The sequence below is a fragment of the Chrysemys picta genome, chromosome 2, assembly GCF_011386835.1.
Source record: "Chrysemys picta bellii isolate R12L10 chromosome 2, ASM1138683v2, whole genome shotgun sequence".
NCBI classification, from domain to species: domain Eukaryota; kingdom Metazoa; phylum Chordata; order Testudines; family Emydidae; genus Chrysemys; species Chrysemys picta.
The window spans coordinates 76,690,200-76,708,388 of record NC_088792.1 but is presented as its reverse complement, the minus strand read 5'-3'; the positions used below and the strand labels follow the sequence as shown (position 1 = coordinate 76,708,388).

Genomic DNA, 18,189 nt, shown 5'->3' with positions numbered 1-18,189 from the left:
TTAATTTGTTTTGGGTGAAACCATTAAAATTGTCCCTTCTGGGTTCTAACCATGAGACAGTCTTTTGTAGCTCAGTTTTTACTGCCATATCATGTAGGATGGGCTGTTTCCACGAGCACAAAGGCAGCAACTTAGATTGTTCACTTTGGCTTCATTCAGATTTAACTAAGCGAATGTCTGCAGCAAGCCTTTAGAGACTCTTGTCTCTGAAAGCATAAATGCAAGAAAAGGCTGTTTTCTGTAGCTACGGGCGCTTAGTGTCAAACCACGTTATGTTGCACCACACAGCAGTAACAATTTCATTTGAATACACGGGGCACATTTTAACAAGCCAAAGCAGCCCCGGCAAAGAATGCAATAGAGGAGCTGCCAAGTGAAAGAGCCTCAGTGCACTCCATGCATTTTATGTGGGAAGGGAATAAAAGTGAAACCCACAGTGCTCGGGGATAAAAAGGCCATCTCCTGAATAGCTGTCTTAGAAAGAATGCGCCCATTTTCTTCTCAAGTTTCACAATTAACGGCTCTCAAATGCCAGCACTAGCTATCTGTAATCTGGCACACGCTTCACTTGAAACCGACACTAGCATTATCAACTTGGCCTGAAAAGGCAGCATAATAGACAAAGCCGCCTTTACATGTTCGATTCAGATGTGCTGCTGAATAACTACAACCGCATGCATTATTCCTCCATGCTACCTGAATCCCCTCGAGTCTTTCAGAACAGCTGTGTGTGGCAGGTAGACCTTCCCTCCAGAAATATGTTAATTAGACCTCTAGCCATTAAGTAACACCTGAGACATCTTGGCTGCGTCTCCCACCTATGGACAGATGCGTGTATTATAATTTTCAAATATATATATGTAGTATGTGGTGAAGTATCAACTCTTCTTTTGTGTAAGATATTTAAGGTTATAAAATCATTGGGGTGGTATGGCGATATAGGAAATAGATATGACAATAATATTATAACTACTCCATTATGAGACTTTATTTTCAATTATTTACAACTTCACCAAACTGTCACCATTTGGGCTGAAATATTGCATGATGAGTATCTGCCTCAGCCAAACCAATCAACTGTTCCCGAGAACAAGATTAGGGAAAAATACATTGTTTTGCCCACATTAAAAAATTCTGGCTTCATTTGCTTTGGAAAGCTGTAGCATCCCCATGCGTTGGAGCAAGGGCTTGAAATTTGACAGTTGTTGTCAGAGATGTGCTTTCACTGTCCTTGTGAAAATCTGGCCAAATCTGGCCAAGTTATAAGCCTTTTAAAAAAAAATCACATTACACATACGTTTCTTCGATTATAGCAGCTAAATCCCCCAAGATTCTGTCTGCACCAAGCATAGTCCAGCATGGGGCTAAGCAGAACTTTCCCAGCAATTGTAGTTCTGGGCTGCAAGCTGTGCCAGGGCTGGGTGAGAGTCCAGGCACCTAAATTGAGAGCAGGAAACCTATTTCTCCTGTGCTTTCAATGACCCTCTCCTCACTCCGATCTCCCCATGATGAAGCCACAAAGAGGAGGAAGCCGTGTGATTTGAATGCGTAGGGGACAAGAACTGGATTTGGGGGACTAGGGAATAGATTGGCTGAAGACTGGAACCTTAGGCTGGTGGGGAGAGGGGGAAAAGGGAAACTGGGAATGGGAGTAAGGCAGTGGTTCTCAAACTATTGTACTGGGACCCCTTTCACATAGCAAGCCTCTGAGTGCAACCCCCCTTATAAATTAAAAACACTTGTTTATATATTTAACACCATTATAAATGCTGGAGGCAAAGTGGGGTTTGGGGTGGAGGCTGACAGCTCGCGACCCCCCAGGTAATAACCTCGTGACCCCCTGAGGGCTCCTGACCACCAGTTTGAGAACCCCTGGATGGTGGAGACTGGGCTGATGGTGCTGTGAGCCAGTAGTTGGAAGAGAAGAGACTGAAACCAGATGAGGAGGCACAGGGAGACGGAGAGTGGCTGGGCAAGGAGACTGGGACTGAGAACTAGTGGGTGTGGGAAGAAGGTGAAGGGGGGGATCAGACAGATCTGATTAGGAGCCAGGACTGGTTGGGTAAAGAGATCATGCCAAAGTCCGTGCAGGGAGAAACTGAGAGGACTCTGGGAAAGAAGATTGGGACTAGGAGCCATTGGGGACTCAATGAGTCAACAGTCCTGTGGAAAAAAATTGTGTGACCATGTAATTCAAGACCGTATCATAATGCAAACACACAAGGGACAAATTCTGGCATTTCTTAACTTTTGAGTGCTAGACTTTGCAAGCTTAATAATGTTCTTTTAACATAGTTTTTGTATGCTGTATTTATATATTATATTAAGTGCATAACTGTATGTGTGTGCAGACATATATGTGTTTGTATGTATTATATATATATATATATATATATATATATATATATATATATATAGCTAATTGCAGTGCATTTTGTTGCACTGGCAAATTTTTTATTTAAATAAAAACAGTGCTAAAAAGAATTCAAAATTCTTTACATAGAATTTACATAAATTGTAATACACAGAATTTACATAAATTGGCTGTAAATTGAGTGCAGATGGGTTTTGCAATCCATACATTTATTGCTATTGCATAAGTTTTGCACACTCAAGTCACTTCTATGAACAAAGTTGTGGGTTCACAAATGAAGACCTCTGAAAAATTACCCCTCACTCTTAAGGTTTGACTTCACATAGAAAACCGGAACATTTAGAATGAAGGATAGAGCCCATGTATCACCACAGTATGAGGACCTGCAGCACCATATATTAGAATTTACCCTTTGTCTCTGAGAATACAGTGAGTTAGTGCAAGGACAAACTATTGGCAGCCTAGACTTCCTACACTGACTGTAAAAAGAAGAACAGGAGTACTTGTGGCACCTTAGAGACTAACAAATTTATTAGAGCATAAGCTTTCGTGGACTAAGGTGCCACAAGTACTCCTGTTCTTCTTTTTGCGGATAGAGACTAACACGGCTGCTACTCTGATACACTGACTGTGACGGGCACATTTTCAAAGCTGGCTGATCATGCTGCACCCACCGTCTATTCCTGTGCAGAAAAATCACAAGATATATAAAAATATGCAAGATAGACAAAAATTGGAAAATATGTATTTGTGCATACAAAACAAATAATTGCATATGCAAGTGGGTGGTTATATGTACAGTTTGTAACAATGACCCTAGGTGATTGGTAAACAGGAGTTAATCTGCAAATGGAATTATGAGGACTATGTGGCCAGGGTAATCTAGTGAATCATGTCCTCAGTTCCCTCCCCAACTCCTGGAGGATCTGGAAAATCAGAGAAGGTTCTGGCATTCTGAAAATAAAGCAATATTGTGAAATCTTTCCCCCTCCCCCACCGCATTAGTTCCTCTTATGGTTCTCCTGAGGGAAATTACAGATTATCCATTTTGCACACATACATAGGGCCGGTGAAGGGAGCTATGCCAATTTTCTCCACCTGAGGATCTGAACCACAATTCCATGTTTGAATTTATATATGCTTATGTTTGCAAGATGCAATTTAGGCACCTAAACTTGAAAATTTAACTCTGAATGTCGTCACTGTTAGCAGGATTAAATCAAATGGATAGTGATAATTTAGCAAAATTACTCTGGGATTTGAAGGATTTAATTATTTTTGCTTTAAGAAAGTAGTAAAAGAGTACGTCTAAGAGATTATCCTAAAATGTGCAATATCTTATTTAATAAACTGAAACAACTCATTGATGTGTTTTAGACTACTCATTAATTCATGACTAGCGGCAGAAAATGTTTATTACTCCTGGAAACAGTTTGGCTGGTTTCCCAATATGTTTCTAGCCTTGGCAGGTGGTGAGATATCGAAACCTGACTTCCCTATCATTCTGATTTACCATCTTGTTTTAATTCTATTGAAATTTTGATACACCCTCAGCACTTGCTATGGCAGAAATAACATTTGGGATTCTCATGTTACATACTGTACAAGAGCCTGATCCTACACATGGGGCTGTGTGTGGGCAAAAGGGCCCACCCTCACAGAGCTCAACATAGGATTGAAGTCTGCATCATCCTGTTTTGTTTCGTTTTGTTTGTTTTAAGTAATGGCCACAAAAATTATGTAAGAAATAAAGTAAACTGGTAAACAAGATTGTAAAAATAAAGATCCTAATAATGTCACAATTTGTCATGTAAAGAGATGGATGTAATATACCTGTGAAAAATGGGTAATACCAACTTTCTAGTGGTAAAACAAAATTGTTTCTGTTCTAGATGGTTCACAAGATATCACTTTCAAACTCTCTTTAATAGTGCACTTTTGGTACTAGTCCACAGTTTAATGGAAAAAGTCCCAGGCCCTAGACCAGTTCATGCCCTGCAACATTTCTGATGGTACTAGGGTGCATCTTGTAAATATCATTGTTGGGTAAGAATTAGTTTGGAGAAAATAAAACCCCACCAAAGTCATAGGCCAAATCTTTTTAATATTCTTAAAGGTTTGGATAATTATTTTAAAAACCTTGAATTTCCTTTTCATTTGCCTCTGTACTTCTTGATTCTGATTAAGACCAGAAATTGAGGCGCTCAAATACTATAAAGAGAGCTATTCTTACTATATTTCTGGTCCAGCAGGAAAGTGTAGAAAATCTCTAAAGAAAAACTGTTCTCATCAAATCTCCAGCCCAAATTTGCAAACTCAAGATGTTTGGAGAAAGTTCATATAAAGAATCAGAATTCTGTATGCTTAAACTTAGTGAATCTCACGACCAAACCATTTGAGGATTATCCTTCTCTAGCAAACAAAAATTTACTCTATTTTAAAAATGTATATTATTCACCTCTATAGACCAATGTGGCACCACACTGGTCATTATAAGTTGTTATAAATAATGGGGATCCTTCACAATATTAGTGCAAATAAATATATAGAAAACCTTCTGGAAATAAATCTACTGTACTTACTCATTATGCAGATTAATAAAATGTCAAGTAAAAGTTTAAGAACATAACCATATATTAGAAAGAGCAACATGCTGATTAAGTGGCTATTGTATAACAAATATTTGATATCTTGTAATTATCACTAAGCAATAAAACTATGCAGGCTTGGTTTGCATTTACACTAAGGCCCCTTTAGACTCCTTACTGTAAATTGTGTGAGAATTAGGCCCCGTATTTTTAAATTCCAACTGAATATTGGGAGATTTTTTGGAATCAAAGGGTCTCTGTTATATTTAAATTATGGTTCCCTTCTGTGAGTTATTAATTTTTATATTAAAACCAGTATGAGGATCTTAAGGTGTTTTGCAAACATTAATCAAGTAATGTCTGTGATACCCTTATGTGGTAGGAAATAAAAAGAATATTCTACGGATAAGGAAACTGCAGCAAAGAGGTTAAGTAACTTGCCCAAGGACACAGAAGGAATTGGAGTCAGACCCAGTATTAGCAATCAGGACCTCATAGTTCCCAGGCATGTAATTCAGACCACATTATGTTCTTATGCTCTCTGACCGTGTCCAGGATAGAGGTTTTGTTTGGTGGGAGCATGAGAACAGGTGGGCTAAAATACAGCTGAATATTTTGGAGAATCATCAAACCACAGCAATTAGAGCTGATCTAGTCCAGTGCACGTTTACAACACATTTTCTAGTACTTTTTTCCATCTACTATCCTCCACTCATGGAGTTTACATTACTTTATTTGAGAAACTATTACACAGTCTATGATACTTTACTGTCAAGCACTAACCATGCACTGTAGGTCCCTGTGGCTAGTCTAGGGAAGTGGTTCTCAACCTATTAACCATTGTGGGCTGCATATGCAGCTGTGTGTGTGTTATGTAGGCCATATCAACACAATACATATACTACCTGTATGGCCCTGAGGATGTCACATGGGCCACAGCTGCGGGCTGATTGGGCTGCAAGTGGCCCATGGACCTCAGATTGAGAACCACTGATCTAGGAGCCAGCTGGCTGTGGTATGTCAGAATCTCCCTCCTGATACCTGTGTGTATATTTGGGGCGGGAGGAAGAGAGATAGGATGCTTTCTCTTTCCTCACTCAGGAATCCTGTGGAATGGAAGAAGGGGAAATGGCCCTCTTTGTCCCCTAAATTCAGATGTGAGAACGGCCACGCCTGAGAACCAGACAAGGTAGGACATGGGGAGAGGGGGAGGGGCAGGGAGCGAGACAGAGAAAGAGAGTGTGTGTGCGCGCATGTACAGTGGGACACATGACACTGCTGTTATATCGGGGTAGAGGTGTAGTATAAATGAGACAAGACCCCGATGAGGCCTACTGCGTGCTGCCCATGTTCCATGCTGCTTTTTTTAGTCCATGAAGTACATTTCAGGCATCTAGTCAAATATGATTCACAAAGACTAAATGTAAAGTGTAACAAAGGCAATAAACATCAGTTTATTTTAATTAAAAAACCACAAACATATGCAAAGAAATTCACTCAATTAAAAACATAATTAAAAGAATATTAATCATGCAACAAAGTAACACCAGACCCCCAAACCCAAAACATCTAGTCACAAAAAAAGAAGGCAAAGTTCTTTCTCAATGTTCCTCTTTCTCTCAGGTGCGGGAGAAACATAATTGTGAAATTCTTAACTTTGGTCATCCTCTGTGAACAGTACCATAACATTATTTTAAGACAGTTTATGTTGGACAAATTCTCTCATGTTACTGGAAAAGGGAAATGGATGGCATGAACACACTGTCGTTTCTAGCCAGACCTTGGGTGATTTATGCTACTGTCTTCTCACTCACAGGTTCAGTATTATACTGGCACCCGCTAGCACTGCAATGGTTGAGTGTCTGGCTGTCAGCATTTCCATCATAAATTTCTCTTTTTTGGAGGTTTATGACTTTGCTGTAAAATGTTGCTTGGGGCTGAATCTTGCAAGGTCATTTTAAGTTACGAGAGAGCAAACACAATAAAAAAAAAGTTAGTGGCTTCTAACACTTTTTTGTACTTACCATTTAAAAACATCTTTAGAAAAAGGCTCACTCTGCAGTGTAATTTATAGTGTAGAATTGAACGTTTAACTATGGTATTTATAAAGAAAAAACCCTAGAGCATTCATATTATTTCTGTTACAAAAGAACCCGTCTACATGACTACATCTGAAGAGCTGCTACTTTTCAACAAAAATATCCTAAGAATTTTTACTAGAGGATTTTAGGGCCAAATTTTCGTCTCATTGATTTAATGGGGAGTTTTAACATTGACATCAATGGGATCAGGATTTGACACTGTAACACGACTGATGTATCTTTCCCCTTGAAGTATGCCACCATGCCTCAGTTTCCTCTTCTTATGTGTTGCTAGGGTAATTGCACACCAAACAACTGGTGTTTCAGATTAAAATCTCCCTTTCTGGGGTCTTGTTTGTAATTAATTTAAACAAAAGTTATGCAACCCATCGCCCCTGTATCTGGGCTCCTCAGGGCTTCACAGACATCCTTGGATCAGGGCTTCCCACCAGTTTTATTCTTGGCTCCTGGCTTGCTCTCACCACACAGGGAGACCCACTTGTTCCGCTCCAGAGATCCAACCACAGCCTACAGTTCTTCCCCTGGCATAAGGACGGCCCTACTGGGTCAGACCAAAGGTCCATCTAGCCCAGTATCCTGTCTTTCAACAGTGGCCAGTGCCAGGTGCCCCAGAGGGAATGAACAGAACAGGTAATCATCAAGTGGTCCATCCCCTGTCGCTCAATCCCAGCTTCTGGCAAACAGAGGCTAGGGACACCATTCCTGCCCATCCTGGCTAATAGCCACTGATGGACCTATCCTCCATGAATTTATCTAGTTCTTTTTTGAACCCTGTTATGGTCTTGGCCTTCACAACATCCTCTGGCAAGGAGTTCCACAGGTTGACTGTGCGTTGTATGAAGAAATACTTCTTTTTGTTTGTTTTAAACTTGCTGCCTATTAATTTCATTTGGTGACCCCTAGTTCTTGTGTTATGAGAAGTAGTAAATAACACTTCCTTATCTACTTTCTCTACATCAGTCATGATTTTATAGACTTCAATCATATCTCCCCTTAACCGTCTCTTTTCCAAGCTGAAAAGTCCCAGTTTTATTAATCTCTCCTCATACGGAAGCCATTCCAGACCCCTAAGCATTTTTGTTGCCCTTTTCTGAACCTTTTCCAAGTCCAATATATCTTTTTTGAGATGGGGCAACCACATCTGCAGTATTCAAGATGTGGGCATACCGTGGATTTATATAGAGGCAACATGATATTTTCTGTCCTATTATCTATCCCTTTCTTAATTATTCAAAGCATTCTGTTTGCTTTTTTGACTGCCGCTGCACATTGAGTGGATGTTTTCAGAAAACTACCCACAATGACTCGAAGATCACTTTCTTGAGTGGTAACAGCTAATTTAGACCTCATCATTTTATATGTACAGTTGGGATTATGCTTTCCAATGTGTATTACTTTGCATTTATCAAGATTAAATTTCATCTGCCATTTTGTTGCCCAGTCACCCAGTTTTGAGAGATTCCTTTGTAGCTCTTCGCATTCTGCCTGGGTCTTAACTATCTTTAGTAATTTTGTATCATCTACAAATTTTGCCACCTCACTGCTTATGCCTTTTTCCAGATCATTTATGAATATGTTGACTAGGACTGGTCCCAGAACAGATCCCTGGGGAACACCACTATTTACCTCTCTCCATTCTGAAAACTGACCATTTATTCCTATTCTTTCTTTCCGATCTTTTAACCAGTTACCAATCCATGAGAGCACTTTTCCTCTTATCCTGTGGCAGCTTACTTTGTGTAAGAGCCTTTGGTGAGGGAGCTGTAAAGGCTTTCTGAAAATCTAAGTACACTATATCCACTGGATCCCCTTGTTCCACATGCTTGTTGACCCCCTCAAAGAATTCTAGTAGATTGGTGAGGCATGATTTCTCTTTACTAAAACCATGTTGACTCTTCCTCAACAAATTACGTTCATCGATATGTATGACAATTCGTTCTTTATTATAGTTTCAACCAGTTTGCCAGGTACTGAAGTCAGGCTTACAGGCCTGTAATTGCCGGGATCACCTCTGGAGCCCTTTTTAAAAATTGGCGTCACATTAGCTATCCTCCAGTCATCTGGTACAGAAGCTGATTTAAATGATTAGTTACAGACAACAGTTAGTAGTTCTGCAATTTCACATCTGAGTTCCTTCAGAACTCTTGGGTGAATACCATCTGGTCCTGGTGACTTATTGCTGTTTCGTTTAGCAATTTGTTCCAAAGCCTCCTCTAATGATACCTCAATCTGGGACAGTTCCTCAGATCTGTCACCTAAAAAGAATGGCTCAGGTTTGGAAATCTCCCTCACATCCTCAGCCATGAAGACAGATGCAAAGAATTCATTTAGATTCTCCACAATGGCCTTATCATCCTTGAGTGCTCCTTTAGCACCTCAATCATCCAGTGGCCCCCACTGGTTATTTAGCTGGCTTCCTGCTTCTGATGTACTTAAAAAAAATGCTATTACTTTTTGAGTCTTTGGCTAACTGTTCCTCAAATTCTTTTTTGGCCTTCCTAATTGTATTTTTACACTTTATTTGCCAGTGTTTATGCTCCTTTCTATTTTCCTCACTAGGATTTAACTTCCACTTTTTTTGCCTCTCACTGCTTCTTTTACTTTGTTGTTTAGCCATGGTGGCTCTTTTTTGGTTCCCTTACCATGTTTTTTAATTTGGGGTATACATTTAAGTTGAACCTCTGTTATGGTGTCTTTAAAAAGTTTCCACGCAGCTTGCAGAGATTTCACTTTTGGCACTGTACCCTTTAATTTCTGTTTAACTAACCTCCTCATTTTTGTGTAGTTCCGCTTTCTGAAATTAAATGCTACAGTGTTGGGCCACTGTGGTATTTTTCCTGCCACAGGGATATTAAATATAATTATATTATGGTCACTATTAACAAGCGGTCCAGCTATATTCACCTCTTGGACCAGATCTTGTGCTCCACATAGGACTAAATCAAGAATTGCCTCTCTTCTTGTGGGTTCCAGGACCAGCTGCTCCAAGAAGCAGTCATTTAAGGTGTCAAGAAACTTTATCTCTGTATCCCATCCTGAGGTGTACCATGTACCAGTCAATATGGGAATAATTGAAATCCGTCATTATTATTATTGAGTTTTTTTATTTTAATAGCCTCTCTACTCTCCCTGAGCATTTCACAGTCACTATCACCATCCTGGTCAGGTGGTCAGTAATATATCCATACCGCTACGTTCTTATTATTAGAGCATAGAATTTCTATCCTTAGAGATTCTATGGTACAGTTTGATTCATTTATGATTTTTACTTCATTTGATTCTATGCTTCATTTCACATTAGTGCCACTCCCCGACCAGCATGACCTGTTCTGTCCTTCCAATATATTTTGTACCCTTGTATTACTGTATCCCGTTGATTATCTTCATTCCACCAAGTTTTTGTGATGCCTATTATATCAATATCCTCATTTAATACAAGGCTCTCTAGTTCATCCATTTTATTATTTAGACTTCTAGCACTGATGTATAAGCACTTTAAAAACTTGTCTCCTTTTAGATGTCTGCCATTACATGATGTAATTGAATGGGACTCTTTTTTATTTGACTGTTTGTGATCAGACCTTGCCTGTATTTTCCATCCTCTCGTCTTCACTAGGACATAGTGTCATTAGGCAATGTGTCCTTCTGCAGGCTGCTGTAGAGTGACCCACATCAGCTATTTCCTAGTCCTTGCTTTCCCTCCAACTGAGCCTAAAGCACATGAGTAGTTTCCAGCTATGGCTGGAAATTTCTTCTTTTGAAAGTGCTGTATTTCCAAGAGTGGTGCATGTAAAGAATTTGTGCCTTATGTTAGTCCCAGAGTGCCTGTGCGGTACAATTAAATAAAGTGACTGGATTTTTAAAGAGTGATGTTTTATAACTAATAGCAGCATTTATAGTTACACATTTTGACTTCAGAATAGTCTGATTTCATACTATACGGCAAATCCTGCCCCTTTCCCCCTATGTGCAAAAGGCTTTCTGACAGGAAAATGGTATGGCTGCAAAAGTGGTAATGAATGTAGGGCCAGGGACTTGGAAGAGATAACCTCACTCCACAGAGTTTTCCAACATGCAGCTATGTTACTCAGAATCCTCGCTCATATATTTGTTAGGGCTTAAACTGAACATAACAGCAGCCTTACTGGATCAGACCAATGGTCCATCTAGCCCAGTATCCTGTCTGATATTGGCCAGTGCCAGATGGTTTGGAGGGAACAAACAGAACAGGGTAAGTCTGAGTGATCCATTCCCTGTCATCCAGTCCCAGCTTCTGGCAGATGGATGCTTAGGGACACAAGGATCATGGAGTTACATCTTGGCTAATAGACAGTGATGGACCTACCTTCCATGGGTTTATCTAGTTCTTTGTTAAACCCAGTTATACTTTTGACCTTCACAATGTCCCATCACAATGAGCTTGAAAGATTCTATCTGTGTTGTGTGAAGTACTTCCTTTTGTTTGCTTTAAACCTGCTGCCTATTCATTTCATCTGGTGATCCCTAGTTCTGGTGTTTATCCCTAGTAGGGGTAAATAACACTTCCCTATTAACTTTCTGCATATCACTCATGATTTTGCGACCTCTATCATATGCCCCTTTAGCCATCTCTTTTCTAAGCTGAACAGTTCCAGTCTTTTTAATCTCTCCACGTATGGAACCAGTTCCATACCCCGAAATATTTTTGTTGCCCTTCTCTGTACCTTTTCCAATTCTAATATATTCTTTTTTGAGATGAGGGAACCAAAACTGCATGCAGTATTCAAGGTATGGGCGCACCATGGATATATATATTCTCATTATGATATTTTCTGTTTTATTATTTATTCTTTTTCTATACACCATAGGCATTAGGAAACAATTTTTAACAGCATATTGGATAGTGATCGAGGTGCATTTGGGGGATTTTCATTCTCCTCTAAAGCATCAAATTATTGGCCACTATTAGAGGCAAAATACTGGATTTGACAGACCATTCTTTTGATTCAATAGAGGAAATCTTCTGTTCCTATAATACACATTAGCATCCAAGATAATGTCTGACTTGTTCAAATAATCGTATAGTATCATTTCAACTGCCTTCACTTAAATGTTTCAAAGACAGAAGTGCTTCCCTTGGTCAAGAGGAGCATCCTCAAGCTAACTTGATCTTCTCTATTTCCCTCCTCAACTGACACCCTCTGTTTGCCTCCAATGTGGCATCATCTTTTTTTAAGCCTTTAGGTGCCCTTTGGGTCATGCTTTCATGCTTTCCTCCACAACCATCAGGGTTAGAAACTTACAGTGGGGATAACGAGGAGAAGAAAGGCACAGGGGTTACCACGATGGCTTAAAGCCACCCAGGACTCCCCCAGACAGGGATAATCCTCCAGCTAAATGAGCTTTAGGTATGCTTTACACCTGCAGAGCAGTACAAAGTGGCCTTAATGGAGGCAAAGGTGAGGGTCATCGATTCTCCATATAAATACTGCTGATATCCCACCTTTGCCTCATAGTCACACACACCTACTGTGTGTGCTCACACTATAGATGTACTAGCCTGCACCTCCACATGCTTCTAGACAACCATAAAGCGCCTCATCTATATACAGTGACATACACACCGTAAAAGAAACTGAATAGTGCCTTGTTACAAGAGAAATATGTCATTAAAGATTGGATTGTAAATTCTAGTGCCCAAGGGCAAAGTGAAGCTTCAGCATTCAATTGTGGCTCTGAGAAATCCTAGCTTCATTCAAGTCCATGAGAATTTTGTCATGGACTTCAATGGAGCCAGGATTTTACCCTTCCTGTTTTTGTGTGCTTAAATACACGACCTTCGTCTTGCATTAACACTGGGTTTAAAAAAAATGTTATCAGTTAAGTACATTTCCATGAACACAGCCAACATTTACAATGCAACGTTTACCATCCGATAGTGCTGAGCTGTGTGTAGTGAGTTCAGAGAATCAAGTTAATATTGTTTACATAGATGGTGCTTAAAGAATAGTGTGTCATCTTTTACACTGATAGGTTTGTCTTCTACCATTTGAATTCAGACAGTAATACCATAACATTTCCTTGAATATGATGATCTTGTATATCAAGGACAAAGGTAACATTACATTGCCAGTTATCTTGCAAGCTGCCTCATTATCACACAGTAACCCCACCTTACTCAGTGGCATTATGGTACTGGGAGAAGTGTCATGATATACCAAGACAGAGTGTATTCCAGGGAAATTCATAAGATAACTGAGTCATAATTTTGCTTGCTGTTCAAAAGTACAGTCTCATGAATGTTCTGTAAAGCAGAGTGATGTTTGCTTTTCTTTTGAAGCAGGAGACATTTATTTACATTGTAAGTGGATATATAAGTTGCTCCTTCTTCCACTTACCTCTTCTATCCCCTTCTATGTACAGATTCCATTCTTTACTATTATTAGTTTTTAAACAAACCTACTGCATTTAACAGTGTTTCTAGCTGAGGAAGCTTTCTATAAGTATTTCCTTATAGTTAACATGAAAATGCTTCCTTCTCTCATGACGACACAAGGTCTACTCTATTCTGTCTAAAACATCATACTAGCCAGGGTTTCTTAAATGTAAATCTTTCTCCTGACCTCTCAGGAGCCTGAAATCCTTGGGGCTTTCAAGCAACTTGTGTTTCTCCAGATACACTTCCTCTCCTCTGCTCTTCCTGCTGATAAATTTACCTTTCTTTGTTAGAACGGCTTTGCTAAATCTCTAAATGCATTCAGCTGTAGGACATTTATTATTATCTAAACTTGATAATGCATGGACAGTTCACTATTGCTAACGATTTTATTTCCATATACAAAAGGGTAATGAACTAATATTTGGACCAATGGGATGAACCCCTATTTGCACTGGTATTCTTCAGTTCTGCAAAAAGTACAGACACGCAATCTGATCAAGATGCTGTTTCCTGACTGTTCTGCATATTCCATAGCTATGAGGCTTCAGAGCTACTGAGGAAACAGCATTTGCAAAAAGCCAAAGCCAAAAAAAAAAAAAAAAACCCAACCCCCCTCCCACCAGAATAAATCAAATAGACCAAGGGTTTCACCTGGCAAAGCCGACTCCTCTGCTGACTCCATTAGCATCTCTTAATATTCTGGTGGAAATGACATGTCCGAAGGGTTTCAGCATATTCTCCAGTTCCTGCTCATCCATGGAAATGGGTAAATTTGAGATGTATAAATTAGTTGGGTCTTGCTCTTGTTGCTAAGATAAAAGAAAAGAAACAGCCTCAATTAAACTCAGTACTTTAACAGAACAGCTTGTGGCTCCCGATATCCAAAAATGGTGGGTGCGCCAAAAAATAAAGAGCCAAGAAATTATAACAGGGTTAGAAGCATAGCTCTGCAAGGTATTCAGAGCTGACAATATATTTGTCAAATATAGCCCATTAAGGCCTCAACCCTGCAAATTTTCATGCATGTGCTTATCTCTCCATCCATGAGTAGTCCCATTTAACTCAATGGGACAGCTCATGTGCAAGACGTTACTCTCATGCACAAGTGTTTTCAGGACTGTGCCCTGATTTGGGAAGTTGACTGAACAGAACACGATTTTCACATATGTGTTCACTGCTCAAAAATATTCAGCAAATGTTGTATGCAGAGACATATATTCCAGCCTGAAGACTGTTTACAGCTTGGTCACTATGAGTGAGCTTGGTTGAAAATGGAGAATGTTTTTCTGGAAATTTTCCAACAAGCTCTAATGAGGATTTTTGCTTTGAAGGTTTGATATTTCCAATTCAAACTTCAAGCATTTTTGACTAATAGGTCACATGGTGTATGTTTTATTCCTTGATTGGATGAGCATAATTCTTAGAATGGGTTAGAATGTGAATACTCAAGAATTCAAATTTGAAAATCACTTTCTAGTAATACTCCAGAGTAATAGTTTAAAATGGCAGTTTTGGCAAACATTCCTGCTGGTACCTTGTTTGCTAGAATACTCTCAGGAAGGGGATACAAAACACAGGTGCAGCAAAAGCATTAAAAACTTTGAACAAAAGCCCTGTCTACACACAAACTTGTACCTGTTTAATTAAACAAGTTTAGTTAAACCCTTGCAAACATCTGTATGGACACACTTATTTTGGTTTACAAGCAGCTTATTTTGGTTTAGCTTAAACCTGTTTCCAATTGACTTAGGGCTTTCTACGCCTAAAACACTACAGTGGCACAGCTGCACCACTGTAGCGCTTCAGTGTAGACACTACCTACGCCAATGGGAGGGATTCTCCTGTTGGTGTAGATAATCCACCTCTCTGAGTGGAAGGTTGATGAAAGAATTCTTCTGACAACATAGTGCTGGGGGGTAATTCAATATAGTTACTCCTCTCGGGGTGTAGATTTTTCTGATGTAAATTCCCAGTGTAGATCAGACCTTAGGATAACTCAAAATAAGCTTGGATTAAACCAAAATCAGAATATCCACACAGCCTTGTGCATCAGTTTAGCTAAATTAGCTTTAAAAAAAAAATCACACCTTCAGTTAACCCAGTGCAACTCGGTTCGTGGACAAGCACAAACAATCCCATGCATTTGCCCAACTCCAGGAAGATACGTGAATAGAGTGCAAACTCAAGGAGCCTGTTTCTCCACTTCCTTGCACCTCATTCACCCCTCTATAAAGTGAACACCCTCACTGTGAGGGAGTAGAGAATTCTGATTTTGCAGCAGTTTACACCACTGTACAAAGGTATAAATGACTACAAAAGGTGCAACCCTGTAGAGAATCAGGGCCAAAGACTTATCAAAGTTCAAAGGCAAGAGAAACCTCCCACTATAGCAGTTCAAGAGGGCATATCTCTGCCATACACATGCAGCTGATTTTTGCCTTTAATGTATGGAAGATGAACATCAAGTTATAAATTCAGACATACCCGGTTCCATTTCACTATAAATAGCTCATAATAAACCTGGCATAAAATAAATATGTGGAACCAGAAATACAATAGGGAAACAATTATACTATGCCTAATAATAATACCAAATAAGCAACCAAGTTATCTTTTACTAGTTTAAACACTTTAGGAGTTCTATTAAAATCTAAATTATATTACATACACAAACACACATATACAGTTTATATTTACATGTGCACATGCAAACACACATACATCACAAATGTAACTGTGCCCAACATGCTAAATTGCAGTGACATGTGCATTGTTGCCAACTCTCACAATTTTATTAAGAGTCTCGCAATATTTGGTGATTTTCTTAAAGCACCAGGTCCCTGGAATAGGTGAATGTGGGAGAATCACAGCTTACCTTTAAAAAAAAAAAAAAAAAAAAAGGAAAGAAAGAAGGGGAGGTTCTATTCATGCAAACTTGAAAACATGAACCCTAAAGGCTCAAAAACCTGAAGTGACATTTCTTATTTTTTAAAGTGTCTTGAATTTTAGCCAACCTCATACTTTTTTGGGGTCTGATTCATGAATGCTTGGCATTGGGAATGCTACACATGGTAAATGGCACATTACCTCCTCATCTAAGTCCTATCCGTAATGCGTCTCCCCTAGAACTACCTGTAATGTTTCACACCTCAGAACAGTTTGAAAGAAGTGCCATTTTATAAAACAGAAATAGTAATAAAAAAACCCAGAAAACACCCTCAAGTTACTATTATAGTAAAATGTGTATAGATGAGTGACCATATTTTATGGGGGAAGGGAGAATAAAACCCTAAAGGGGCAAAGTGTTGAAAAGTAAACTGATTTTGAAAAAGGAAAAAAAATAAAAACAACAAAACACAAACACCTCCCTCCCTCTCCTTCCTTTTACGCCTTCCCTCACACCCCATCCCTTTTCCAGATGAGAAGGCTTTTTCCTCCACAGTAACTAAAATACAGTTTTGCTTACTTTGCATTTTAAAACTGAATTGGGAACGAGGGGCTGGCATTGTTACAATGTCAGCAATGTGAAGACAAATCATGTGATCAATTCTGAGAATATAAACCTGGCTGATATTTAGAGGGGAAGAAAAAGAGGAGAGGTTGGGAACAAGGAAGGCATGATATGAGTTTAAAAAAATTAGATTAGCATTTTTAAAAGCACTTTCCCTTTTCAGCACTTTTGCACTTTTTTCTGTGTGTATATTGTGAAGTGTTATTTTGCTTTGTTATTTTGCTGTAGCTGAAGGGAGAGGGAAGATTAGGAAGTGTCTTTATTTTGAAAATGCTGAGCAATGGAGTCAATTAAAGCAGAGGCATCACAGAACTCAATCAGAGTAAAGATTTGCAATTTCACAGGCAGTGTTATTCAGAAATAATCAGATTATTATGCAAACCTCTGTGTTTTGATTGGTTAACTGTTTGGATTAATCAACCAATCAGTGCAGGGATCAGGACCGCTGACAGCAATTCCGGGTCCCAGAGCAGAACAGTCAATTGGCGTGGAGCTGGACCAAGTATGGCGGCTGTGCACACATGCACGCACAAGCCTTGCCCGTGGTCCACCTGACATTTATGCGGTGCTGTGCCAGCTAGCTGCTGCTGGCTGTGCTGTTGGTGCCCAGCAAATTGCCAGTCGTGCTGCTGGGCGTGCTCTTCCAGCACGGCCAGGGCTTTCACATGCCCACCAGGCTGCCTTCGCCGCCACCAGTACCACCCCGTGCACAAACCTAGGAGCTCTGCAGCCCGCCCAGGGTCCCGGCCACCGCCACAGCTACCACGGCAGCGGCTGGGGGCCCCTGGGCCATTTTAAATCACCCGGACCCCATGGCAATTGCCCCCATTTCCCCCCCCCCATCAGCAGGCCTGACAGGGATCGACATATTTTTATTTAGAAATAAATATACAGTGGTAGTGCAAATCAGACCTATAACCAGAATGCAGAGGATGGAATAACAGAGAAAATACAGCTACGCATCATTAACTGTACAGCATCCCTCATTCTCACTGAGACAATTCTATTTCAATAGAATATTAAAGTGTGAGATTTTGTTTTGACTACTGAGTCTTCTTTATACCTGTGGCAAAAATAAAAAGTTTTAAAAAATAAAAATTGCAGCCATGTTCCATACCATAGAGTTTATCTTCCAGTTCCTTTTCTAGAGTAGGAAGCACTAATCCTTGTAGCAGATACAGATTAAATACAGTGGC

At 39.7% G+C, this 18,189-nt stretch overlaps 1 protein-coding gene across 18 annotated transcripts in view; it reads right to left on the bottom strand.

Moving 5' to 3' along the window:
• RBMS3 (RNA binding motif single stranded interacting protein 3) overlaps positions 1-18,189 on the bottom strand; it is a 917,250-nt gene that overhangs the window by 165,698 nt on the left and 733,363 nt on the right. For all 18 annotated transcript variants that reach the window (XM_042840452.2, XM_042840448.2, XM_065583518.1 and 15 more), the window contains one exon: positions 14,134-14,291. In XM_042840452.2, coding sequence (XP_042696386.2) covers positions 14,134-14,291 — 158 coding nt within the window. The remainder of the gene's footprint in view (positions 1-14,133; positions 14,292-18,189) is intronic.